The sequence below is a fragment of the Corapipo altera genome, unplaced genomic scaffold (genome assembly GCF_003945725.1).
Source record: "Corapipo altera isolate COAL_440 unplaced genomic scaffold, ASM394572v1 79, whole genome shotgun sequence".
NCBI lineage: Eukaryota > Metazoa > Chordata > Aves > Passeriformes > Pipridae > Corapipo > Corapipo altera.
This window is the reverse complement of record NW_020884927.1, coordinates 2,594,084-2,620,894: the sequence shown is the minus strand read 5'-3', so window position 1 is coordinate 2,620,894 and position 26,811 is coordinate 2,594,084. Positions and strand designations below refer to the sequence as shown.

Below are 26,811 nucleotides of genomic sequence, written 5' to 3'. Positions count from 1 at the left end.
TCACTCTGGGCTTGCACTGAGGTTTGTTACCCTTGGTCCCCCCAGCTGAGGGGGCTGTGATCCTTTAAACTGAGTTGCCAAAAGTCATCTGAGGGTCTGCTTTGCTCCCTGTGGGCTGTTCAGCTTCAGAAACCTGACATACCTGTGGTAGTCTGACAGGTCAGCTGGACTCACAAGGGCTTTGACCTTGATTTAACCAGGATGCTAAACCAGATGATTTAACCAGAGCACTGGGTATGTTTTTCATCTGTGAATGTTGTAATGTAACTGCACCCATGTCTTTTTCTTTATAGAAAAGAAAGAGAAGTCCAGTAAGCCAAAAGATCCACCCCCATTTGAAGGAACGGAGGTAAATATTGGTGTTAGAAGAGAAATGCAAACCCCATGTGCTGCGTCAGTAAGCAGTTATGAAAGGGGAGAGGAAATGCTGAATTCTCGGGTTTTTTTGCTTCTTGTTTTTTAAACAAAGAGCTTGGTTTGGAAATAATGCACAATGGAAAAAATTATCTCCATAAAGGGTAAAATATTTGACTTGCATACTGGCCCCTCCAAGTATAGCGCTCAGCGGGACAGCAGTGGGGTTGGAACATCGGACAGGACTCAGGGACTCGTGTCTGAGCATCCTTTGTTTTTAGTAATTAGATCTTCTCAGATTTCCTGGTGTTCATTGGCAGTGATTCTGGATGTGTTGAGGTTTTTTTAAACTTGTATTTTATTTTTTCCTAAGATCTTAACTCCAGGCTGTGTGCTCTTTTGTCTCGTGACTGATGGTGTTGAATTGCCATCTCTCTCTGTGAAACCCTTGCTTGTGACTGCTTTCAGATTGATGAAGTTGCCAATATCAATGACATGGATGAGTACATTGAGCTACTGTATGAGGACATTCCTGACAAGGTGCGTGGCTCTGCCCTCATCCTGCAGCTGGCCAGGAATCCTGATAATTTGGAAGAGCTGCTTATAAATGGTAATTTTAAAACCCAGTGGTAACGTCTCTTAATATTGTGCTGTTAATTTTGTGGTGCTTTCTTTTCAAGAGAGAAGTAGTTCACCTTTAGTTTGGGTTTTCTCTAGTTTGAAAAGCTCTGTTTCTCCATACATGTCAAAGCCCAGTTGGATCTCTACAAATGGGTGCTGCTCAGATTGTTCTTAGATGGGCCTAACACTGAAGTCTTCCTGGCCTCAATAAACTTCAGCTGTTTTTTCTCATCTTAGTTATTTTGATGCTAAATTAACTTCAGCTGGCATTACTGCTGGAGATGAGGCTGTATTGTTGTATCCTGTAGATCAGAAAACTTGCTTTGAAAAGGGGATTTGCTTGCTGACATAAGTTAATTTTGCAATTTTTTTTCCTTGCCCCTTTTGTCTCTTTTGCTGAGCCCTTATACCCTCACATTCCTCAAGTAAATGATGACTTCAGTACATGCCCATCCTGCAATGTCAGCAAGCAAGAGGGAATGGGAGGGGAATGGTGAGCCATCAAATAATGGCTTATCCCCATGAGTTGTTGCAATTATTTGTGCTTAACATTCCCAGTTGCTGCTTTTCTCATTCTGATCATGTAACGTGGTGTGTGTGAAGAGGGACTGGATAGGGGAAGGTGAATGGAAAAGTGAGATGAAATAAGACAAGGAGAAATATAAACTGAATTATTACATAATATGAAGTTGATTCAAGGGGAAAAATGAATAGAAAGCTGGATAAGAAATACTGTCTGTCAGGGTAGAATGTAAAGGGGATTTGAAAGTGAAAATTGTGTTTCATACAGGGGATACAATGTAGTGTGGAACAGACAGCTGGCAGAGGCCACAAGATCTGAAGGCTGGTGGTATCTCAGATGACTTCAGTGTTTGGTTGCAGTTTCCTTGCCTGTTGCCATCTCTCAGGGTTTGTGACAGGATGACCAGCCAGGGTACTCCCTATTTTCATGTTGTCTCCAAACAGAATCTGTGAGCAGTGGTACATGGTAAAATAAGATACCTGTGAAAATCTTCCATCAGAAAATTGATAGGTGTAGAATAAGGTGTATTCAAATTCTGAGGCTCACAAGACAAAAGGAGGGAGGTGAAATGCTGATGCTCATCTAAATCTTGTTTCACTTCAGAAACTGCCCTGGGTGCATTGGCCAGAGTGCTGAGAGAAGACTGGAAACAAAGCATTGAACTGGCTACCAATATAATTTATATTTTCTTCTGCTTTTCAAGGTGAGTGCAGAGTCCCTGTATAGAGGGACATAAGGAACTTAGCTCTGCTTAGTGGCTTTTCATTTGTTTTCTGTGCTGCACAACTTCACTGAAACAGGGAAAAAATTTGCTGAGTCAAAAACACACTTGTGCCTCAATTTTATAACTTCCAACAAAAAGAACCCTCATGAACAGGCAGCGTGTGAGGGAGCTGGGAAGAAACTGGTAAGGATTCTGGTCCATAGTCTTCTGTCAGAAATAAAAGGTGGCAGAGTTTCCACCTGTGATTTCCATCAGCATTCCTACAGGGCAGAAATGGTATTCAAAACCCAAGTGAGTGCTTGCTCCTGTTTAGCTATGCCAGTGTTTCAGCATACCCTGCCTAGAAATAATTCAAATGGAATTTGCATTACAACTTGATTTTAGATCTCTGCTGTGGATCTGGTGAGTAGAGGGTGCTCTGAAGCACTCACAGTGTGGAAAGCAGGGCTGATTGGAAAACATTTTCCTTTACGCATGAAAACTGGAATGTGTTTTTATTTTGACTTGGAACAACAAACTGTTCCTTGCCCTTCTACAAGTCTGAAAAAATATTGGTGTTTTCAGGAATTGTTCTTGTTTTAAAATAATTTTCCAGTAGAGAAGTGTTATAATGGGGCAAACAGTAAATGCCTTTTTAAATATTTCATGTGCTGCAGTGTTGGGTCATTGCTACCATAGATGTCAAAATGGGAATGGGGTTGTTTGCATTTGTTCCTCACAAGTATTATTTCTTCAATGTAGTTTTTCTCAATTTCATGGAATTATCACACACTACAAAATTGGAGCTCTGTGTATGAACATCATAGACCATGAACTGAAGAGACATGAACTTTGGCAGGAAGAACTTGCTAAAAAGAAGAAAGCTGATATCCTTTTGATGTTCTGGGGTAGCTTGATGGCTTCTAATTTATCTTGATTACTGGTATTGGGTTATATGAGATGAGTATACAGCAACTTCTGCAAAAGCAGTAGAATTTACTAGAAAGTGCAAAATATAAATGCAGATACAAAAAAGACCACAAGTGAGGAGTTTGGCATGCTGAAGAGGTTAAGCTGAAGTTACTAAAGCAACACAAGAAAAATAATGTTTTATTTTATCAACAGTATGTCTTAGGAACATTTGTGCTGCCTATTAGGATGTAATACATCCAGGGCTAGAAGGAAAGAAAAATCATGCCCTAGATTACAGGTGTAGCAGGCTGTTGCTGAGGTAGTGGCTACTGCATAGATCTCTTGCTTTTTACTTGATTCAGTAACACTTCAGAGGACATTAATCATCTGGACTGTGTAACTTTTTTTTAAACTCCTTAACTTCTGCAATTCACTTGATGAAGATCCTGAAAATCAAACCCTGAAAAAGGACTATGAGAAAACTTATAAGAAATACAAAGGGCTGGTTGTCAAGCAGGAACAGCTCCTCAGAGGTACCAAATCCAAATACCAGATTATGTTTTTGTTGTTAAACATGGCTAAGGGATCCTGTTGGATTCTTGTTTATAAACAGGATGCCTTAAACATACTGAACGTGGGGATGAATGTGAAAAGAGCATTGCCAAAGAACAGGGAGAAGAAGAGTACTAAATCACATTGTTTGACACTATGCTAACAATTTTAAAAGTGGTTTATCAGTCTTAGAGGAAGAGTAGCAAAAGTGATCCACTCAGCTTTTCTTTGCTCGTGATGTTGGTTTGGCAGGAGTTGAGTTTTTTGGTTTTGTACGTTTGATTTGGGGTTTTTTGACTTTGCCCAACTTAGCCTGTATCTGACTCCAGTAGAATAGATTTCATTCCCAGTTTTTGTACTAAAATACACTTAATGTTAGACTGAAATTATCTGAGTGGCAAACCTTTCCTGAGAAGGGCTTTGTAATGATTCCTATCAGAATAGTAATAAAAAAAAAACTATAGAAAGCTTCTAGTGATCCTAATTTTTATTTTTTTCAAAGCCACTATTAGAACTAATGCTTTTTAAACAGGAATAAAAAGCATTCATGGTAGTTTCCTTCAAAATACATTGGGAAGGGAGCAGCATGCTGCTGAAGGTCTTGTTTTCAGCACTTGCTTTGTATACAGAGACTTGTTTATTTCTGTTGTCTTTGTTCTCTTGGTCTGATTTATATTGACCTTTGTTAGTTGCCATTTACCTGCTCCTAAACCTTGCTGAGGACACTCGCATTGAGCTGAAGATGAGAAACAAGAACATTGTCCATATGCTGGTGAAAGCACTGGATCGGGATAATTTTGAGCTGCTTATCCTCGTTGTAACTTTCCTGAAGAAACTCAGCGTTTTTATGGAGAACAAAAATGATATGGTAAGGCTTGTGGCACTCTACTGCAGTGCTGGAAAGGTTGGGGTTCTGAAAGCTTTGTGTGGGTGGAGGGAAGAGGGAGACTTCACCCTAAATATCTCTAACACTGTTTGTCCTATTTTGTAACAAGTACAACGAGTAAAAGAAAACCAGCACAACATCCAATCATGTCATACTGCAAACATTTTTGAAGAACTGTCGTCCCAAACACAGAACAGGATACATGAAATTCCAAATTTTGAAGCCAACACCCCAAAGCCTTCTAATACCCTCACTTGTGGTGATGCCAGTGATCTTGCCCCCAAATTATGCTCTTTTGACAACATATTGTCTCTACCATGTATTGTCTTGGAAAGAGAGGTGATTGTCCTTATGGAGCTTGCTAGATGAATTCATTTGTTTCCTAGGTCAGTTTGGTCTTCAAAGGCACCCTCACAACTGTTCCTTCATACTACCAGTAATTTCTGAGAACAGAGGCAGTGGTATTCTTCATAGACCTTTTTTTTAGAGAAGTCTTACACTTCTGAAACTCTAACATGATTTTTTTTTTTGTGACTTTAAGCTCTAGCCAAGTGTCTCCTTTACTGATCTTTTAATAGATACATGATTTCACTTCTGTGCCTTTATGCCAATGAAGTTACATGAAAATGATTTATTTTCCTTATCCAAGAGGTAATATGAGATTAATGGTACCTGTAGATTGTGAGATGAAAAGATCTGTTTAAAAGGAATAGTGAATTAATTGCATCTTTGTTACTGGAACTGTCCTTTGCATGCATGTGTGCTGAACACTGCAGACAAGAGGTATCTCTCTTATTTATATATGGGACTGTACTAGGAAAATAAGAATTAGCTCTGCAGCCCTCTGATTTGCTGGCCCACTCTCTACATTCCATTGAATTTATTTTGTTGCAGAGAGTTTTAATAGTTTTGGAAAGGTTTGTATGTTCTAGGTCAGGTGTGTGAACATTCCTTACTGATAATAAAGAGGATACATTTTTCTCCACAGTATTATTAAGAAAGCTACCAGTCAAGGAGAAGGTGTTCTGATATTTATATTGGACAATAATACAAAGATGTCAAAGGCCAAATGAACACAGATTAGTTGTGCAGCACCTGATTCTGAGTAAAACTGAGTAATCCATGTGTATTTATAGCACATTCTTTCCTGTGGTATTCAAATGCCATATTAAAGTCAAAGCAGTGAGGTAGGAGTTGTTGCTATCTGATTGTCTTTGATCAAAGCCATCCAGTCAGTTGTTTGGTTATTGCACTGTGCTGTGTGGGGAGAGCTGAGTTTCTTTTCTTAGTGTTATTCTGTGTGTATTTATAACTGGAAGACCAGTTACATACGTGCAGAAGTCTGAAGAAAACAAAGTAATTTTATGTGCTTCCTTCTGGCCAAAGAAGGATCTGGGAAACAAAAAACGAATGCATTAAAAGATTATGTCAAAAAAAAAAAGCAGAGAAATGTTGCTTAGAACACGATAAAAACTTTCTGAAGTCTTGCCAGTCAATGCTCAGATGTCTTTTCTGGCTGGTAAAGTGAACATGATCTCAGGAACTGATACCACTTCTCAATTCCTGGATTCCACTTTTTAATTTGAGAGTGATACATGTTTCAAGATGACTTTCATGCTTTTATTAAATTAACACACAGGGCAACATGCCTCTTCTGAGAGCACATGCAAACTTCTGTCTGGGGGTTCATTTGAAATTCATAATGAAAAGTCTCAAATTCTCTTTGGATGCCAGTTTTCTGTCTTTCTTAGTTGGGTCTCTCTTTGACTCTAATGGCAGTTGCTCCAGGGTTGCTTGTGTTTAAATTTAAATGAGTTCTCCCACCCCAATCTAGTTTTGCAAGTGATGTCTTCACCACATTCTTGCAGTATTCCAACTGTGAGGAATATTTCCAAGACATCTGAACTGCTTGCTTGAAAAAACGTTTTTAATCAACATTTCCCAGTAACCCAATCTAGAAGACTTCAACCACAAAGGCATAAGCAAAACTACTTCAGATGGAAATGCATTGACAGTCACTATTATGGCTACAAACTGGATTTGTTTGCATACACATGCTTGTGAATATATAACATGCTGAGAGGGCTTTTATATTGAAGACAAAGTTTGGGTGGATTATGGATTTTTTTTCTTGATACACAGGTTGAAATGGATATTATTGAAAAACTTGTGAAAATGGTACCTTGTGAACATGAAGACCTGCTGAATATCACTCTTCGACTCTTATTAAACCTCTCCTTTGACACAGGCCTGAGAAGTAAAATGGTACATGTTGGTTTGCTTCCCAAACTCACTGCACTTCTAGGTATGTTTTCTTTTGATCTAACACAGACATTCCAGCAGGGGCAGTGAAGCTGTTTACATCATGATGTGCTGTGCCTAAAAGTTGCTACATCACATTTGTCTGCCAAGGCACTTCCTCACTAATCCCAACTTTTTAGCATTCTCATCATCTTGTCACATGCAGGATTAAAGGGAAGTTTACAATAATGTGATTTCCAGTGGATTTATTCCTAGGTTCCCTTAAAATGTTGAATGAGTCTTCTGGTCTTTAAAAAAAACTTCAATAACTCCTTGAGAACTGTGTGATGTTTGTAATTTTGGAGGAGCACCCAGGAAAAACAGGCAGCACCTTCACAGAGCTTAGCTGATGGAGATACAAGCTGTATATACATGTGTGTGTATATATATACATAATTTTTTTAATAAAGCTTGATACTTGTAACTTTAATTGTCTGAACAAATCAGAACTTTCCCAGCCTTATCAGCTCCACCTCTGAGCAGTACTGATTTTTAGACTTTCAGCTTGGCAGTCTGTAACTTGTGTTAAGATCACGTGAGTATACTGGTTACAAGGGAAACTTTCTGTTGTCTGTAGGGGAAAGCCATGGAGACAATAGGGAGTTTGGAAGAAGCAGAGGATAGTCCAGTTTGATCATTGTTGTATGCTGGAGTTCTGAAGAGGGAGTTTTTATTGCTCCTTGTGTGTTCTTTGGCTGATACTACCTAGAGGCCACTCTGGTAGATATACTACATTTTTAGCAGCATTTGACTCTAAGGGTTGCTGAGTGGGAATAGAGGATCTTGTTTTCTGGAGCCCTAAGTGTGTGAAACACTGATGCAAGACATTGCGAAGACATTTTCTGAAATATGTTGGGCTTGGCATGTGCTAAACCCAGTGCAGATGGTGTATCCAGATATTGTTTGGAACAAGGGGAATGCGACAGTGAATCTATGATGAGCTTTCTCCCCTAGCTTTGGATAGTCTTTCAAAATTGTTTGCCTCCTCAATTCTACCTTCAACCTCAACATGGCCTTGTTGCTGTTCAGTGAATACCATGAAATCTTACACTGCTTTGGAAACCTTACTTCTGTTGGTGATTAATACAACACCTACCTGATACATCCTGAAATGCCTCACATCTTCTTATGCTTTCTGCCCCACAACCATCTTTGCACTTGATATCCCCCTCTGGGCTGAGCTAGGAGGTTGAAAATTGACATTTGGAATCTCTCTTCTTAATGGTTTTTATCCTCAAGAAAATGTTATTTGGTAGTAAGTGAACTGAGAATTGGAAGCTGATGAGGAAATACATTTTCTCTGATTTAAGAGAGGATCTGGCTGGGTGGTTTGGTTCACCATGGGTTGTAAACTTCTTGGAGCAGGAATTTGTCCCTTTCTTTTTTCCCTATGGCAGCTAGTGCTGTGGTCTAAGGCTGGGGCTTCTGGGTGCTTGTCACCCCAGGAATGACAGGACACAAATCACTGAAGTTCCTGCTTCCAACAAGCATTCCCCATTTAATATTAGAGTCAGTCTGAATTCATCAGTTAAATATCTGCTTCCTAGTATTTGTTTCTAATGGGGAGAGGGGAATTGCTTTTCAAATGCTGTTCTCCTGGAGTTGTAAGTAGGCCTTTGTGGAAGGCTGTTCAGCTCAGAAGAACCAAAATTGTATCTATTCCTCAAGTGGCCCTTGGGGCAATCTACAGCAAGTTCTACTGGTACTTCCACAAGGTGCACTTCCTGGTTTCTTTTCTTTCCTTGGCTTGGAAGTCTTTCATCCTTTTTTTTTTTTCTTGCACAGAGACATGTGCTGTTTGCCCCAACTTCTCCCTGCAGAGTTGTTTGATACTTATTTTGTGGTGTGCTGAGAAAATGTGGGTAGAAATATTGTCTATTACTTGTTTCTTTAAGCCATCTGTGTGATTTGTGAAACTTTTCTTGATACAGTGATTCAAGCAATTCTCAAATGCATCACTTTGGTGTCCTGTCTGAGGGAGGTCTGCAACCTTAACACTAAGAAAATTGTGTGCCAGATGCCCCATTTATACAGGTTTCTTGGGTCTTAAACACCCATTATTCAAGTCAGTACCTTCGGCTCACATTTGCAGGTCATCTCGAAGTGCTAACACAGCACAACAGCTGCTGACAAGTCACCAGTACAGCTCCTAATGCCAAGAGGTCAAGTTTGTTGACTCAGCCTACTGAAATTCAGCATTTGTGCAAGCTTTGCCTTTGGGTCTTTAGCACTGGGGTTCGAGATGAGTATAAATTAAGTGTAGTGGGTATAAATGATGAGTATAAATTAAGTGTAGTTAATTGAGATCACAATGATTAAAGGTCAGGATTTGTCAGGCAATGGTTTAGGGCTCAGCACTGGGGTGGCTGCAGTTCTGGAAGATGTGCTGCTTTCCCAAGGGACACTTGAATGCTCTTAAAAGAGCAGGAAGGCCCTAAATGTAGGTGGAGTCTGAGGCAGAGGGGATGGACTGGCTTCTGCTGAGCTATTAGCAATGGAGTGAGTATGCCATGGATAGAATGGAAAAGGACCATCTTCTTTCCATCACACTCCAAAGTGTTGAGGCTGCTGTTGAAAGCATGGACATGAGAAATTCTGCTTAGTCTTGGTTTCTGTTTTAATTAGCTTTTTCTTTTTAATAGTGCCAATGCCTGCTTCCCCATGTAGCTTTGCCAGTCAACACCACTTGCTAGTTTTCGTGGCTTCTCTTCACCAGTCTGAAGTATTGTATGTGACAAGACTCCTCTTGTGCCCTCCAGGCACCCAAATTAATCAACTACAGCTGATCTTTGTTATGCTCTAAATCTCAAAGAGCTTTGTGCAGCTGAGGGAAATTTGACTTCAGACTTAGGATCAGAAGCTGGAGCAGAGCTTTGGAGGCCTATGAGATACAATCTGCTGTGTTCAGGTTCTTCCATATGTAAGCTGCTTGAGGAGGTATGAAAAGAGATTTTGTTTGATATGTGTGATTTCTGTTCTTTGAGAAAACCTTGTAAGTGTTGAATCACCACGGCCTTGCAGAGAATGGTTTTTGTACTGTGGCTTTAATACTTAGAAATTATGTTTACAGAATGATCTTTCCTTTTTATACATACTCCATGTGAGTGCTTTATGTGCCAATATATGTGAAGCATGGCTTTAGTGGATTAAGGTGAGAATTCATGTGAATTCACCAAGTGGTTTAAACTAGACATTTGCCTGAAATGTGGAAAACACAGATTCAGTGCCCTCCAGTCGTCACCTGGGAAGGAGAGACCACAGCAGCACGTTATGGACTCTTCAGTGGAGGTTTGCTTCACTTTCATAGTACTCTCATTTTGCTTTGCATGGCCTAATTCAAGTGAGGTGGTGTAGAGGAGTGACTTGCTCCAAATATTGATAGAGTTTGGTGGTTAGTGTATCTGCTTGTTGAAAATATTCTCATTGAAAGGAGGAAACATAGAGCTGAACTTAAAAGAAAGATGTGAATCTGTTTTCTTAATGCCTGGAAATGTTCTTCCACTGTTGGGCACAAGGGAAATGTTACTCTTTTTCATTATTCTTCCCCTGGATGTGTGATTGGTTTCTAAAGTAAATACCCTGGCAGCAAACAGAAGAAAACATTGTCTGCAAGGAAGAATAAAAAGCCCTCACTTCTTGTTTGGACCAAATCCACTTAGTTTTTCAGTTAAGTGGCCAAACCAAATACAAATTTTTTTAGTACTGCTCTCTTAAATATATGCACAGCTTGTGATCCACATTCTTCTAATAAGGGTGCTATTTTGTGCTGTGTCTGAATGGTTTCTTAGCCTTTGTGAAGTGAGACAAATAGTTGCCCATTCTCCATGAGAACAGCAGGCAGTTTGTCCAGCAGAACCAGCTGAGTGCTGCTGTGTGTGTCATGGCAGGCTGCAAACTCTTCATGGTGGACCCCAGCTCAGAAGCAGCTCCTGGCAGCACATGTGTGGTGGGCAGTACCCGTGTTTGTGTCCACTCATCAGTCAGGTATCCCTCACAAACGGATGGAAGTGATAGGGAACGTTGCAAAAGCTCTTACTGTGGTACTGTGCTGCTGCTCAAAGACTAAAAGGAGTAGGTTTGGTTCCATGCAGTGAACAATCATTTCTCTAACGTGCGTGTTCATCTCCTTGAGCTGCTGGACAGTTCTTAGGTGTACTGACTGCGTATTGTCTTGAAATGCCATTTACTTTTCATTCACTTCCAGTGCAAGCCATGCTGAAAGATTGAAAACCCATTATGTTTGGAAGTTTGACTTGAGTGTCTCTTTTTGGTTGCTTGAAATTACCAGCTGCTTTTAAAAATGAAAGGCTGAGTGAACACAGATACTGGTGAGCTGAAAAGTGGGTGGGTCACAGAACAGTACCAGTTGTGAATCGTGCCCAAGTGCAGAAGGGCTGTGCATTTGGCTGTGAAAGTGCCACACAGGGCCAAGGTGGTCAATCTCAGAAAGATTTAGGAACACCTTGGGTTGTGTTTTCCAGTACAGAGTACAGTGGCTGAAAAAAAATTGGCTTTGTGGGTTTGTGTTTAGCCAAGTAGATGAGTGTTTGTTATACAACACTCTGAAATACAGTGGTCAGTCCTAGGTAGCAACAGCATAGTTTTGCCAGTCTCAGCATGTACCCAGCCTACGTGCTTTATTCATGAGAGCACTCTGGCCTGATGGTCTTAATTTCTTGGTGTTCCAAGACTTAATACCAGCACACTAAGAAGCAGTAGCTTCTGATCTTGCACAGAAATCCAAGGGCTGTGCAGTAGTTTGCAAACTCCAAAGTAGGTCAAACTTCTCTCAGTTCATTAATTAAGCTGGGGATGGCCAGGGCAGAGGGCAACTTTCACAGTCTGAGTTAGTCCTCACTGAGGAGTCTGTCTTTACTGGGTTCATTGATAGAATCTTTTCTGAGAGCTGCTGAAATTCCTCTGATATTTTTCCATTCTTTACAAGTTGGGTTTAATGAGCAATCAAAGAATTGCCAAGCAGTTGTATGTTGGGCTTCTTAACAGCCACGTCTTGATACGGTGTGCAGCCAAGCTGGATTATATGTTGACTGCTGTTTAAAAAGCCAAGTAGTACTTTGCTCTCTAATTAACGGAGTGCTGTGTGTTTTTAATGTTCTATTCCTTTTATGAAAGTTTCTTTTAAGAAGGCTTAAAGTAGATGTGTTCTCTTTATGAGTTCACTTGGCCTTTTTGTAATGAACTTATTATGGAGCTTCACACATCTGTTGAAAAATGGAGCTTCTTATAGGCTACTGCAGTGTTTTTTCTGACTTTAATAGGCCTCGTTTATCCTATAAAGAAACATACATTTTCTTACCTGATCAAGTGAGCAAACAATAAGGGTCAGATGTGGCAAAGACCCTAACAAAAAGCACATGTCCAGCCATCAGGGTGAGGTAAAGTCATATCGGGATTGCTTGAAGTTATTAATGGCAGTAAAATTTATGCTTCCTCCTGTTTTCCCAATTAAATTGAGAAACTTTTTTTTCCTAAGGTGGCTCTGCAGCAGCTGGTTCCAATACTACTTGTGTGAATATTGCCTGGGGTGTCTCCATTCCTTTATAGTAGAGGCTGGCTGAAGCACGTTAAGTAACAGTTCAACTACAGGGACCAGTCTGTTGGAAAGCAGTAATTATTAAGGGATTTATTTTAATGGTAGTTTTTTTTATCATTTGTGGTGAGTATGGCCAAGGCTTAGAAAAAACCTCAAAAGCAAACAAACAGAAAAACCGTGACGCCAAAAGAAACACAAACCAAAAACATCTTTTAACATTCAACTTCTAAATCCTAATTAGAAGTGCAGATGGACCTGGCATGTCTGAGTGACTTAAAGAGAGTGTTGGGTACACAATGTATCTTAAAACCCAGCACTTATGTACCTTCACTGTGGATTAGACAGCAAACTTTAAAGAAAAATTGATTTCTTATTTTGAGAACTATAGAACTCAATGTAGAGACACATCAGTATTGCTAATACTGTGTTGGAAGCAGAAATAGAACCCCAATTAACCTTCAGGTAAAAGCCTTCACTATTTGACTTTCTGTTCCTGGTAAGTTGTAGTGAATTATCCAGAAAGAAGAACTGAAATTTATGACATACTTTTATATACACTTACAAGTTTTTGAAATCTGTTATCTGATTTTTCTGATTCCTTTAACACTGTCCAGAATTGGAAACAGTGTTTTTTCATTTTGTAGCTCTTTCAGGTGGAGCCTTGCTAATCTGAACACTCAGGCTCTGACTGTTCAGGTGAGTGAAAGCTCTTTGCTGTGGTGTGCTGGTCACAAGTGCATGTGTGTGTTTAGCTGTGTTATTAGCTTTTTTAATGAAGAGGATAACTTTGGTGTAACAAAAGAAACTAACTTCATGTGTGTTGACTGAAAATCAAAATGCTTGTGGCAGCAGCAAGGACAGGAGTTGGAGGGGTGGCAGCAATTTAAAGATGAGGAAACCAAGTTGTTGGAATTTACTAAACTGATGAATGGGAAGGATCCCCTGAGCCAGTATTTCGACTGTGGAGCTTACAATATGTGACTGATTAATTCAGTGCTTTTAATTGTTTCTTTGCATATTGCAAGGGCAAATTAATACTTAACAGTAAAAAGTAAATCTAGGCTTGTACACGAACTGTTGACATCTGAAAGCTTTACAAAGCACAGCTTGGATGCCTAAAGCATGACAGAACAGAAATAACTAGTTCTAGTATCTTAGAAAATCTCCATAAAGAAGGAGCGAGCTCTTCTGCTAATCTTCCTGATCTGTGGTAACATCTTCATAAAGCCTCTGTGAGGGCCAAGGTCAAAGAGAGAGGAGCACCATTTCCAGAGCTCTTGTGAAGGCTGCAGGCAGAGGGATGATCTCAAAGAATCTCATGGAACAATTTGATAATATTGCCCTCAGACCCTTTGAGCTTGTGCACAGGAACAGCGTCTCTCAAATAATATGAGACTTAATTCTTGCGATCTGGAAGACTCAAGAGCTCAGCCAATATTTAACTCCACTTTTTGGGCTTAGTAAATTTGAACCTCAGCTTTGTACTTCAGCATCTTCAATGCATGGGTAAAAACAGTTTTTGTATTTCCATGTGGTGAATCATCCCTTTCTCAAGGCTGCATCCAGCACTGAGTTTGTTCTCCTAAAGGCAGGAGCGTGTTGGAATTCAGCTGCACCATCCACTCAGAACTGAGGTGCTCTGCTGTGGAGCTGGGTACCTGCACAGCCAGGAGCAGGGAAAAACCTCCACCTGTTGACCTTCCCACTGAATTCCAAACAAGAAGATCAGAAGGGTGTGTTTCGATCAGAAATTTGTAATTGGAGCAATTGCTGTAGTTTAATGAGATATAGTGCAGATATGGCAAAAATTATGCATGTCCTATACATTTCCTTTTAGTTTATGTAGCTTGGTGGAGACTTAGAGAGCAAGAGCTTTGCTTGGAATCTTTTCCACCTACTTTGGAAGCATGTGTTTTTAAAGTTAAACTAAGAGCCTCTTCTAATTTCTAGTTTCTTGTAGTTAATTCTTTTTTCTACTTTTGCTTTCTTCCTTGGTCACAGCCTGACCCAAACCATAATTCTTTTGTGGAGAAAAGAGAAGTAGCTTCACTTTCTTCCTTCAGGGATAATCCTATTGCCTCCTGATTTCTCTCTAATCTGAACTTCTCATTGATTTATCTCTGCTTTGGGCAGTATATGGGATATTGCAACTCATCAGCTTCCAGTTTCTGTGTGAAGTCACGTGAGTCCAAGTATGACTGGTTGTAGCACGTCCTAAGGAACAAAAATGGGGTATATTTTGCTGCATAGCCTCGGAAAAGGACATGCCTAAATTTAGGAGTGTGTTGATTACTCAGTGGCTGTACTTTGCTGTCTTTTATAGGCAGCCATGCTACAGTCAGGTGTTTACTTTCTGTTTTCCAATCAGTCTTGCATGAAGTTCCAGGCAAAGAACTGGAGCCTGAGGCTCCAATGTGCAGCTTCATTTTTGTCTTGTGCTGTAACATTAGATAACTCAACCTAAATTAGTCAATTTTTAGTCCTTTTACTTAAGATTCATCATTATAATTCTTTCGTTGTTTCCTAAAAAAAAAAAATTGTATCCACGCGCATATACTTAATTTTTTAAATGAAGGGGAAAAAACCCAAAAACCAGACTCCAAACATGGCAATATCAAGGTTTAAAGTTAAGCTTATGGTACGAAGCCAGCTTCAAGTAACGTAAAGGTGGCACAAGAGGGGTAATTAGTATGTAATTAATATCATAATGTTTTATTTACAACGTCTAGTCTCCTTGAGTATGAGCAGATTTGAAAACTCTTTCAGGTTCTCTTGATAAAATAAACTGATACATCCAATACAATTTATATTTACATATGTAAATCAAACCAATATGTGTCTAAAGCACACATGGACTAACTTAATCCAACTGTTTCAGAGCTGCTTGTGAGGATACAGATAGAGGTAAACAGAGATGCCTTTCTGTTCCTTTTTTCCGAAGATCACTGTTACAAATTACGATACATGTGAATAAACTCTTGATTAAGCTGTTTTGGAGACCTGATACTCAGTTTGTAACAGTCTTATCCATGTAGATTTCTTACTTGCCTAATTCTGCAGCAGATTTGAATTTAGAGTATCAGAGTTTGAAACTGAAGATTCACTTTGCCATTTGAATAGGTTATTTACCTTCATTTGTGTTCTGGTTTTGATTTACTGCTGTTAATGTTTTGCACATGAGTGGGATAGGGCATATTTCATATCTAATATGGAGACAGTGATGATTCCATTAGAAATGATGGCTACTTGATTAACTGATAGTGTTACATTTAAATAATTTAGTCCATGCTTTATATTCTCATTTTTACTTTAGCATTTGAAAGCTGAATGCTGCTGCTACAACTCAGACTGGTATTTTGTTTTTACAGCTTTAGGGTTTCGTTTTTGTTGTCATGGAGCTAATGGAGGATTTTTTATTTTGAGCTCACAGTCAACCAAAATGTAGGACCCAATCTTGTGATCAAGAAATCATTTTTCTATAGCTTCTGCTTTTAATACCATTTAGATCTTTAGTAAGAACTAAACACGGGATTCAGGCGTGAGTCCCCAGAACTGGCACATGGCTTCTTATTAATGTTCAAAGGCTAAAAATCTGAAGCCATTTTGAACTCAGAACCCATCATGTATTTATTTCCCTCTCTAATTTGCAGAAAACTAGTTGTGAAAACAGCCCGAGGGACCTGATATTTTTCCATCCCAGCTGCTCCAGCTGAACTACAGCTGCAAAAAAAATCTAAGTATTGTTTCTATAAACTGTTGAGTGTATTTTATAACACAATAATTCCCACAAAATCAGTAACTGCAGTTAATGACTGGTTTGTTAAGGCATTAACTGCACTCAGCTGGGAATGACCAATTTCTCTGGAATGGCTGTATAAGAACTAAGGCTAATTCAGTAACACTTTCAAATAATTATTTGGTTAATTAATGGTAAATTCTTGTGGAAATCCTATCAAAGTGCTCGTGACGTTCACATTTAATATCCAATGAGTTCATTATGATTCATGTTTTATTGCCTTAAATACCAGAAGAATCCATAATGACTAGGCCATTATTTTCCAGGGCTGCCCTTTCTGCTTTAGGCCATTTGGCTATTCCACCTTCAGTCGTAAAAAACTTGATGCTCAAAACTACCAGCATTTGTAGCCACAACTTTCTGGCACCACACCAGATCTTTGGTGATTTTTATGAACACGTTTGGCAGAAATCTGGTTTTTCTTCCTCTTGCTTTTTCTGGTTTAGGGGAATAATTGATGCCTACTGTACCATGTCATAAGGTAGTCTTCCCTGCAGTGTCTGCTTTTTCATGTGTGGCCTTAAGTAGTGGTCAAAAATAGCAAAAAAGGTATCACTTCCATGCTTTGGAAAGCTCTTCTCCAGCCAGATACTGGGCAGGGTTTGAAATTTTTACAGCCAAGTCTCTATGAAATGCTTGACTCAGGAGGTTATTCGTTAGCATTCAGATGAGTATAAAATAATTAGAAAAAGTAAACTTGGTACTGGCGTATTCACTTCATAGTCAGTAGCTGCCAGTTTGTATTTTGGGGAGTGAAGTACCTATGGAAAAGGATGACAGTTGGCTTGGTAGATTTTTCAGTGTCTGTCACTTTTTACCCTTTTGTCTGTTCTTCAGCCTGCAGGGTGATGCTTAGTGTTTAAAACTCTTCAGCTGTTGAATCTGTTCCCTTCCTAATCTTCAACAAACTCGTTCTGCACGGTTTCCAGTCAGCTTTCCAACAGGCTGTGTGCTTTCTAATGGAGCACAAGATCCACAGTTGTGTTAAATCATGCTGGCTGTGCTTAGAAACAACCACCTCCTCTTGATTTTCCTGGTGTTTGATTCTTTGGATCATGAGTTGCTGCTGTTTTACATGAGAATTGGAAAAAGTCAGGAGGTTCTGCTTTTCCTCCACCAAAGTGCTTCCATAGGGAAAGTAGAACAGTGAAACTTCCAGACATTAGTCTGAAGTTCTTTCCTTTCTGGGAAATTGAAATGAAACTTAAGATGCAAACATCATTAGTTTAGTTTAGTTTAACTGCACACTGTTGTCTTTTAGCTTTAGTTCTGTAGCTTTTTTTCATCAAGTTAGTACAATTCAGTTGTGTTTTTTCCTGTTTACTCACAACTGAGAAATACTTCCTTGCTGAGTGTGTGTAATAAATGTCTGTGACTTAAAATGCTTTAAACCCTTCTCTATGTCCTATATTGACACTAGGACAGGGGAATTCAGGGAAAATGAGTCAGATGACTGCACAGCAAGAAGGGATTTAAATTCAGCTCTTCTCTTGAAAACTATAGCTGTCTTTGCCTTTTGTGTGTCATGAATTCTGCTTTATGGAATGTACTTGGAGAGAATGATTTAAGTGCCAGTTATTAAAAATCAACTCTTTAAGAGTTCAGATAAAATAAATGTTGGAATTCTAGGTATTCTTGAGGTTGATTATCTGAGTGGTTTTGATTACTTTTGGTTGTTCAGAAACTGAAGCAGTGCTGTCATTCACTGATACCCAAGGTGTTGTCCAGGCATCAGAAAGATTATTGTGACAGGCTGGGCCTTTGGAAAAAGGGGAGAGAAAATTATGCAAAGAGGTTTTTTTATAAGAAACCGAAAGACCTTTACTGCTAGAGCAGGCTGTTATATTTGAAAGTAAGCTACCAGTATTGCCAAATACCAGGAAGCTGCTATTGCTACCAGATTTGTGAGACTGTGTCTTAGCTGATGCTTGATCTTGGCACAAATGAAACTTGCAAAAATGAGGAGGGGAAAAAACCCATGAAGGACAAAATTAAACAGGTAAAATTTAGCATCATTCCTGCTGGTGGTCTGCCAGTTCATATGTGCTGAGAGTCTGGTCCAGCTTCACTCCAGTTTGTTTTCCTTGTCGCCATTCTGGGGAGCTTTTCTTCTTTTGTACTGACTTACCTTTTACTTCACAAAGTGTTTCCTGCATTATCCAGCTAAGTGTATTTGTAATTTGAGTCTTGATGTTCAAGTCTTTAAAACAGAGGCATGGAGTGAAGTGTTAAGAGCAGTGTAAACAGATTTTTTTTTTTTTTTCCCCTGGACCCATGAAAGTTGAAGGAACAATTTACTCTGTAAACTTCTATATTTGCATGGGAGAACCCTTTAACTGTATGTGTAGGAAGTTTTTTTCATGTAATTATTGTTTTCACAATGTTAATAGAAGCAAATAGGTGGGTAAGATGACCAGGCACAAGAGAAGCACAAAAGATAACAAACACTTCAGTTTGTTTGCTTAAAACAGACTCTGTTTATACTTTAGCAACTCTAGTACAGTCTGTGCTTTTAGTTTAATAATAGCCGGAGTAGCTTTCACATTTGGGCAGTGTCCTTTCTCCAGCTGTTAAATGTATGGAAGGTTGTGATACCAGTTATGTTTTTTTCAAGCAGGTAAGAATCCAGAAGGATCTGAAAGGTCAGCTGTGATTTTAGGTTTGACATGGCTGAGAATACTTCAGTCTGTATGGCAGCTGCCAGAAGGGTTTCGTGGGTCTCCTTTGATAATTCAGTTTTGAAAAACTGCTCATTGTCAGGATAAAAGCATCATATCCTTGGCTGCTTAGAGGAAATTCCAGCTCCCAGTGATGTATGCAGAAGAAATATTTAACTGTGTTGGTTGCTGTTTGAGGTTTTGATGCTTTGCCAACGTGTTAAACGGATGTTGTTCTAACTTGGCTTGAATAGAGGTGGGAGGTAGGATATTGCTGATCAGTTGTGTAAGAGCTGTGAATTAATTTGGAGTTGGTCTAACTAATGTAAACATTTAGATAAATGTTTTATCCCATATACACTCAGGATCCTGCTAATGCAGGGCTAGAGGAGAACTCCAGAGCATGCTCAGTCTGGATTTCAGCAGTGAGTCACAGTCAAATTCACCTGTGTTGTTCTTAAGCATTTCTGTGTTTGTCTAAGATGATTTTATAGAGCCTTTCAGTTAAATACTTCACGGCCTGCTCACAGTAACTGCTCCAATTTTTCTTGAGAGTGTTTTTCTCTTTGATAAGTGTGAATGTGAAAATGTACTAATGTCATTTTTTAAATGTATGAAACACAAAAGGCACCCATGGGATAATATCATTTAGAATCAGTATGTGACTTGCTTTAAAGGCAGTGAATTCCTTCTACAACACACTTTAGTGGTAGTTCTTATTTTTCTCCCTGGCATTGGTACATTCTTTATAATTTCACTTTGAGACAAACTGTTTATTTGCATGGGAATATCCATAGCTAAATCTTAATTTTCTTCCTGGAAACTGAGGCAGGCTTTCTCTGCGTGGACTATTGTTATTAAACATTCCTTCACAAAATGTATTCCTTGCAAAGTGGGGATAAGGAAGTGTTTTGAGATGCTGGGAAGAGGAGGGAATAGTTACCAATTGCCCTTGTTGCCTTTTTGCACAAATGTGTGATTCATTTGCACAGGCCAGGCAAGACCCTTTCATTAACGTGTCGTTTCTGATTTAAATGTTCCCTCATTAGCCAGCTTTTTTCTGCTTTTCGTTTTCTCTTTTTAAGTGTTTAACTAAAAATACTTCTATTAATATGTTTTTTTTCCTCTCCTTGTAGGAAATGAAAACAACAAAAAAGTAGCGATCTGTATTCTGTACCACATAAGCATGGACGACTGCTTCAAATCCATGTTTGCATACACAGACTGTATCCCGCAGGTATGTGCTTTTGTACGTGATGAGGTGACAAAATCCCTCTTTTCCTGTGCTGTCCGTGCCTTGCTCATGGCAGAGCTCGCACTGACCCCCGCAGGTGACGGGGGGAACAGCCACGGTGCTTCTCGCGGTGAACGACCTACTCATCAGGCAGGAACTGTTCCTCCTGGCTTTTCATGGTCCCAGAAAAAGGAGAGGTGACACATTCCCTGTCAGTGCTGCAAACACAGGTGACCTGATGCATTTCTACAGAAGATTGGGAATGCTTGAAGCAGATTAAAGCTTGTGCAGCACAGCAGGTCCTTGGGGAACCTTGTGGAAAGTATTTCCTTTACAGTTTTAGAAGGCATTCTTTTCTGATCCCATTGGGTATCAAAATTTCAATGTCTTCAGTATTACAGGATATGAACTGGAAACCAGCCAAGCAGGGTTATGGTGCTACATGACAATTCCTGTTCCTACTGTAGACATGTAGGGAGGGAGACTTGGAAGACTGTGGAAGGCTCTTCAGTGATCTTTCAGACTACAGTTTGTTACATAACTCCTTGATCCAAGCACAGACACAGTATCATGGGGTTTTGGTTTTTCTGTGTGTGTTTGTGTTTTGTTGTTTCCTGCTGGTTTTTTGTTTTGTTTTTTTTTCTTTCTAAAGTGTCAGATCCTGTTTTACTGATCTTTTTCACAGGCCTGATGAGGCTGGAGTTGAGAAAGCCTGTGTTGCATAAGTGTAAAAGCTCTCTGGTAGCTTTTTCAGAACTGCACCACGGTATCTTCTTTCCTGCCAAGTGTGTTTTTAGCATCAAATACATCCAGAATGGGAAGTTGTCATGGAAAGTTTCAGAATGTTCCTGGTCGTTATCTCATGACAAAATTGGTAAAGCGTTTCCACATACAAGAGGATTTTGGATAATAGAGAGGGGAGAACTGCTGGGAATCACTAGTATATGTTACAAAGTGGTCTTGTAAACATCTTGCTTTCTTTTCTACTGCAAGAAGCAACTCTGTATTAAGGCATTTGTGTGGTACAAGGGACCTGCTTTGTTCTGAGCAGTTATCAGCCAAGCTAGAATTCCTGCACTGTGTGTCATGGCTCACTTGTGATGTGCCTTCAGGGAATCTTGGCATGACTCTTGGATACAGCTCTGTGAACACTGGGTATCTACAGACTAGTGGTGCAGGACACAAGTGTGCTGCCTTCACTGTACTTTGCCTAACTAAACATCAAGATGGAAGGGCACCTATGGCTACTAATGCCTCACGAATCACTCCTGCCAACTGTTCAAAAAGAAGCTGGACAACCAGAGCTTAAATTTCATTATTGAATGTTCAAAATTAGGATGGTTATTAAGGAAGACAGAGGTAGCAGAAAGCATAGGGAAGTGGATAAGGCGTCAGGAAAAGAAAATTACTGTTTTAAAGAGACTCTCTGATTCTACCCTGAAAAACCAAAACCTCTTTTCAGTAGTAGTATATGCCCTTCTTCGGGTTTGTTTCTTTTTGAGGCATTCATCTAAGCTGGCAGATACTCAGTAATGAATGTTTAGCTGCTGTAGAAAGTGCTTGGAAAGATCAGAGCCCCGTTGTAATTTGGAGGGCGTGAAGTGCTGGCCGAGGGCTCGCGCGTGCTGTCCCAGGGACACATCCTCGCGGATGGCAGGAGTTAGTGGGTGCTATTCTAGTAACAGTTAAAAGTGAGTATTAACAGTTCATTCTTGTTTAGACCTCAGCAATGCGTGTTTTGTTTAAATAGGTGCAAATGCCATCCAGATGCTTATAAAAGCCTTTATTGGTAATAACGTGGCCAATCAAAGGGCATGGTTGGGCAGTGATGTCATGGGGATATTTAATATTTCACCGCAGAGCGGTGTGCGAGGTTCTCCGCAGCTCCCCACATGTTTTCCACCACGGTTGTCCTGTTTGGCCCCTCTTTGATCTCTAAGCTTCTTTTCAGCTTAATGCTGGTAAACGTCCTCTCTTGACAGCACCCTTTGCTCCTGTCCGCCATTATCTGCTGAAGTTCAGAAACCAGAGCATCACTTCAAACGGCGGAGTTGGGGAGTAGCCGGTCAGGAGAGATTCCTGAGGCATGCAGTTCTGGCATAATCATTCAAAGATGTTGGAGCTGGGCTTGGGGAGGGGGTTGGACAGAGGTGTATGTGAACAGAGAGCTGTGGGGGTTGGCCTCTGGTCACTGGTAAATAAGTGAAGGCAGGTGCCAGAGAGTCTAGACACAGTGATTTCAGTCCTGGTCTGTGGTATCTGATACTCAATATGGGACTTGTCTGATTGAACACTACTGCCTCTTCATTGCACATGCTGCAGTCTTTTTACTGCCTTCCTGCTAAATCAGTAAAAGATGACAATGGACATAGTAAAAGCAGAACAAATTTAATTTTAATATTTCCTATTTGGCAGCAATTACTCTTCCTTTTGAAGTGGCACAAGAAGCAATCACATTAAATGAAGACATAATGGGAAACATGGAACTAGTATGAAACTATTATTTTAAAATTTGAACGGCTTTAATTGAAACTGGATATATTTTTTCTTTTTATAGAGAAGTAGTTCAGTAATTAACAGTGTAATCCCATCTTGTTAAACATCTAATTTCCACAGATTTTGTATTGTGTAAGTAATGAGAATGTTTCCCTTCAAATTATTTGAAGGGTTTTAAAAATCTGTTTTTAAAGGTTTTGTAACAGAAGAGTTGCAGGGGGTGATTTTTGAATGCTCATGTTCTACTTGTTAAGTGGCAACTTTCTTCTCTGTTAATTCACTCTTCTGTGACTGTCAGGCTTATGGGTTTAATAACCTAGGGATTTTATAAGTTCTTAAAACAACTTAGAGAAATCTGATTCGACCTTTTTAAGAAAGGGAGGAAGAAATCAATGATATTTTTAAAATCAGTATGTGAAAGTCCCAGAAAAAGAGAGAAATAGCTATGTTGTAACATAGTTTAGTATTTTATTTTACTTGGGTTCATTTGGAATGACAGCCTTCTATCTGGCAACAGATTAACATACAGAATGGTCAGAGTAAAATGCTTTGGAGTGAAATTCCTGCAATCCTATTGTTCTTATTTTCCCCTCTAAATGGTTTGCTCACCCACTCTCTCTAGTTTTTAATGCATAACAAACTTGTCTTTCCACCAGGGGGCAAGCACACAAGTATTTAATGATTAGTTAATCATTCAATTTAATGATTAGTCGTTGCTTTCTTCTCTCCCCACCCCTTTCTGACACAAGCTGAGCTATGTTTTTTGTACCTTGTGCCCCACTTATGTTTAGGTTTAGTTTCTTCTTCCAGTAATCTTGGTCTTGTCATCCCACTGCTTTACATTATAGTCTAAACATATCTTATGAACTGAGTGGATTTGAGGAGCAAACAGGGTGATGTCCTGCAGCCCTGAAGCTGTGCAACTTGTCTGCCAGGATTGGAAACAGAGGAAAAAGAAATGGATGTATTTGAGTCATGGTGGTACATTCAAAATGCCATTTCAATAAAGGTTCATGTTGAACCAAACGAGCCAGATAGCCAGCCCAGTGCCAGGTGTATAAAGTGATGGCAGTCCATAGGTTATTAGCCTAAGGAATCACCTGGGAATTCACCCTGGAACTTGCTAAACAGCTGGAACAGGATTATAGGTAATTGTCTTCTTATGTTAACATTACCAAAAAAGTTGGATTACTGCTGGGAAGTCTTTAGTATGTGGCAGTGATCAGCCCAGGAATGGAAGCTGCAAAGATAAAGCACATTGCTGCAGATACAGCTAATTTACCTATCAATGTAGTAAAATAATAGTGGAATTATTCTGCAATTAAGTATCTGTTTAGTCATATTTTTATTAAACAACCTGGTTCTGTGGAACTACATTGTGGGGTTTTTTTCCCTATATTAAGTCTACCTGAGCTTTCAAAACAAATACATCCGATTTATCACAACTATAAAAAAACAGTAAAAATAAAAATTTCAGTGGTAGCAATAAAATGTAACTTAAGCCAAGTTAATTTAAGGTGATGAGTGACTGCCATTTTTGGCACTTTTCAAGCATTGTTATCCCTGAATAATGGAACTATACATCTTATGCCTTGGACCTTTTGTAATTTTTACTGTTCCTGTAGAAATGCTGAGTATTAATTTTAAAAAAGGTACTGTATTTGGTATCATAACATTGCTTTTCTAATGCTTTGGAAAGACTAATGACTTAAGTGTGCTTGTGTTTCTTGGCAGTTAATGAAGATGCTTTTTGAATGTCCAGATGAGCGAGTTGACCTGGAGCTTATTTCTTTCTGTATTAACCTTGCTGCTAACAAAAGAAATGTGCAGCTTATCTGTGAGGGTAAGTGAACTGAGGTATATTTGAGTGAGTTAGAAATGTGTAACTTAAGAAGAAAATAAATCTGATTGGGTCATGGTTGTAAGCAAATGGCCATCTGCTCCTCAGAGTTGGTCTTGGTGACAGGAATGACACTGAGTAGCAATGCATGGCCAACACATCTCTTATATGTCCATGCAGATCTGAAAAACAGACTGATGACATCTCTGTGAAAAGCTGGGGCTGTATGGACAACAGGATTTTATCCTCTCTAGATTTTTCACTTTTACCTTTTAAACTTTTAAAGTTGTTTTTTTTTGTGTGGGTGTACATGTTGATTTTTGACCAGCCAATAATTTCCTGATTTTTTTTTTATTTGGAGGATTTCCTAAGTATTTGTTTCTTTTCAGGAAATGGTTTGAAAATGCTAATGAAGCGGGCTTTGAAATTTAAGGACCCATTGTTAATGAAGATGATCAGAAATATTTCACAACATGATGGGCCAACTAAAAACCAGTTTATTGTAAGTACTATGTATTACCTAATGTGACCTCTGGTTTTTTCCTACTGGAAAAGACTGGCTTTGGAGAGCTGCTGAGGTTTGTCTTTGCAGGGTGTCCAGTTTGTTTTCTTGTCTGTCATGTGTTGATTTATGTTTTGTTTTATAAGGCTATCTCAGTTGGTAGATCAGGGTTTAGATGCCCCCATGGGGAAAACAGATCTTAAGTCCTATCCAGTAAGTTACAAAACAAACACAAGCAAACAAACAAAACAAAACCCCAACTGCTGGGGTGAACATCATAACAATTAAGTTCTCCTAAATTTCTGCTTTCAGGCCTAGAGAGCAAAATAAAGTGGGAGGTTTTTTCCACTGTGTTTTGTATATAGGTATTTTAAAATTTTATATACTCACTATTTAAATATCAAGCATGTAAAGCCACCCTTTCAAAAGAAAGAAGGAAAATCAACATTCTAATCATACTGGTAATGAGGATTGAAAATCACGTTGTATGGAATTAGTAAGTAGAATCCATCCTGTTCATGCCCTCTGAAAATCTTGTAGCTATTTATTAAAGTCTTTAGGAAGAGGACTCCATTACTGCCACTAATGCAGTATGGTGTTCACTATCTTCTTTCCTTATTTTCTAACAACTCTTTAAACTGCATGTGTAGTAACTACTTTTGGATCATTTGAACAAATGATCTGCATCTCTTGAAAGTGAAAGGATGGAGAGGAAGAAAGCTGAAATGTTTTCTTGGATTAGTCATCAGGTGAAATTGAAACTGCCTTATTAGTCCCCATTTCAGGAGCAAAGTCTCCTTAATGTTCTTTTGAGAACTGTCTTTAGTTTGACTGAGGTGAGTTGTTCAGAACCCCAGATTATCCACCTGTAATGGTTGTTGCTGTATTTTCTTTAGGATTATGTTGGTGATTTGGCAGCTCAAGTATCAAATGATGAGGAAGAGGAATTTGTGATTGAATGCCTGGGAACACTTGCAAATTTGACCTTACCTGATCTGGACTGGGAACTTGTGCTGAAAGAGTACAAACTGGTCCCATACCTGAAGGATAAACTAAAACCAGGTCTGTACAAAGTCTGGTTTGTCTTTCAAAGCAGAGTCCCTTGAAGAATATTTAGAGTATTCAGAGTCAAATCTGTTTACCTTTATAATTTGTGATTGCTAAGGAAAACATAACACTGAAGAACAGAATCATGTCTACAGATAAATATACAACTGCCAGGAGATTAAGAATTCCTGAGAGGTAACACTTCCTGCCTTCTGACTTAGCAGGTTCTGCAGAAGATGACCTTGTTTTGGAAGTGGTGATAATGATCGGGACCGTTTCCATGGACGACTCCTGCGCTGCTCTTCTGGCTAAATCTGGAATCATCCCTGCACTCATTGAGCTTCTCAATGGTACATTGCTGTGTTTGACTTGACTCCTCTGAAAAGCAAGAGCTGTGGTTGGTGTAGCTGTGCTGTAACTGAGTGCACCATCCATGTGGTCTTGCAAGGCAGGGTTAGGTGTTTGTGGAAGGAGGAGCAATTACTCCATTACTGATAGGTACTGATTAGTGATCTAATAGATTTGGGTTTTCCCACACCTCCACGGCTCTCTAAGCATCAGGAGTTTCTATTTGTGAGATTTGAAACTGTGGTGGGTTTTTTTCTCCTTATAGCTCAGCAGGAAGATGATGAGTTTGTCTGCCAGATCATCTATGTGTTTTATCAGATGGTCTTCCACCAAGCCACCAGAGATGTCATTATCAAGGAAACCCGTATCTTTTTAATGGTTAAACATTTAGAATTGCAGCACTTAATTTGCCATCGCTGGTTGATTGCCTTATATTTCTCTTGGAGTAAGCTCATGATCTCAGAGGTTTCTTTGTAAATGGGTTA

At 39.3% G+C, this 26,811-nt stretch overlaps 1 protein-coding gene across 5 annotated transcripts in view; it reads left to right on the top strand.

The window, feature by feature from the left end:
- The window catches only part of KIFAP3 (kinesin associated protein 3), a 66,204-nt gene that overhangs the window by 7,042 nt on the left and 32,351 nt on the right, over window positions 1–26,811 (top strand). For 4 of the 5 annotated variants that reach the window (XR_003530161.1, XR_003530160.1, XM_027658436.1 and 1 more), the window contains exons 4-16: window positions 294–349; window positions 823–964; window positions 2,102–2,201; window positions 2,964–3,088; window positions 3,548–3,646; window positions 4,355–4,533; window positions 6,694–6,856; window positions 19,996–20,096; window positions 24,324–24,432; window positions 24,819–24,931; window positions 25,828–25,993; window positions 26,200–26,328; window positions 26,592–26,690. Coding sequence is in view for 3 of the 5 variants with exons in the window: in XM_027658436.1 (XP_027514237.1) it covers window positions 294–349; window positions 823–964; window positions 2,102–2,201; window positions 2,964–3,088; window positions 3,548–3,646; window positions 4,355–4,533; window positions 6,694–6,856; window positions 19,996–20,096; window positions 24,324–24,432; window positions 24,819–24,931; window positions 25,828–25,993; window positions 26,200–26,328; window positions 26,592–26,690 (1,581 nt within the window). In the remaining 2 variants the exon portion in view is untranslated. The remainder of the gene's footprint in view (window positions 1–293; window positions 350–822; window positions 965–2,101; window positions 2,202–2,963; window positions 3,089–3,547; window positions 3,647–4,354; window positions 4,534–6,693; window positions 6,857–19,995; window positions 20,097–24,323; window positions 24,433–24,818; window positions 24,932–25,827; window positions 25,994–26,199; window positions 26,329–26,591; window positions 26,691–26,811) is intronic. The other variant, XM_027658437.1, reaches the window with a different exon arrangement.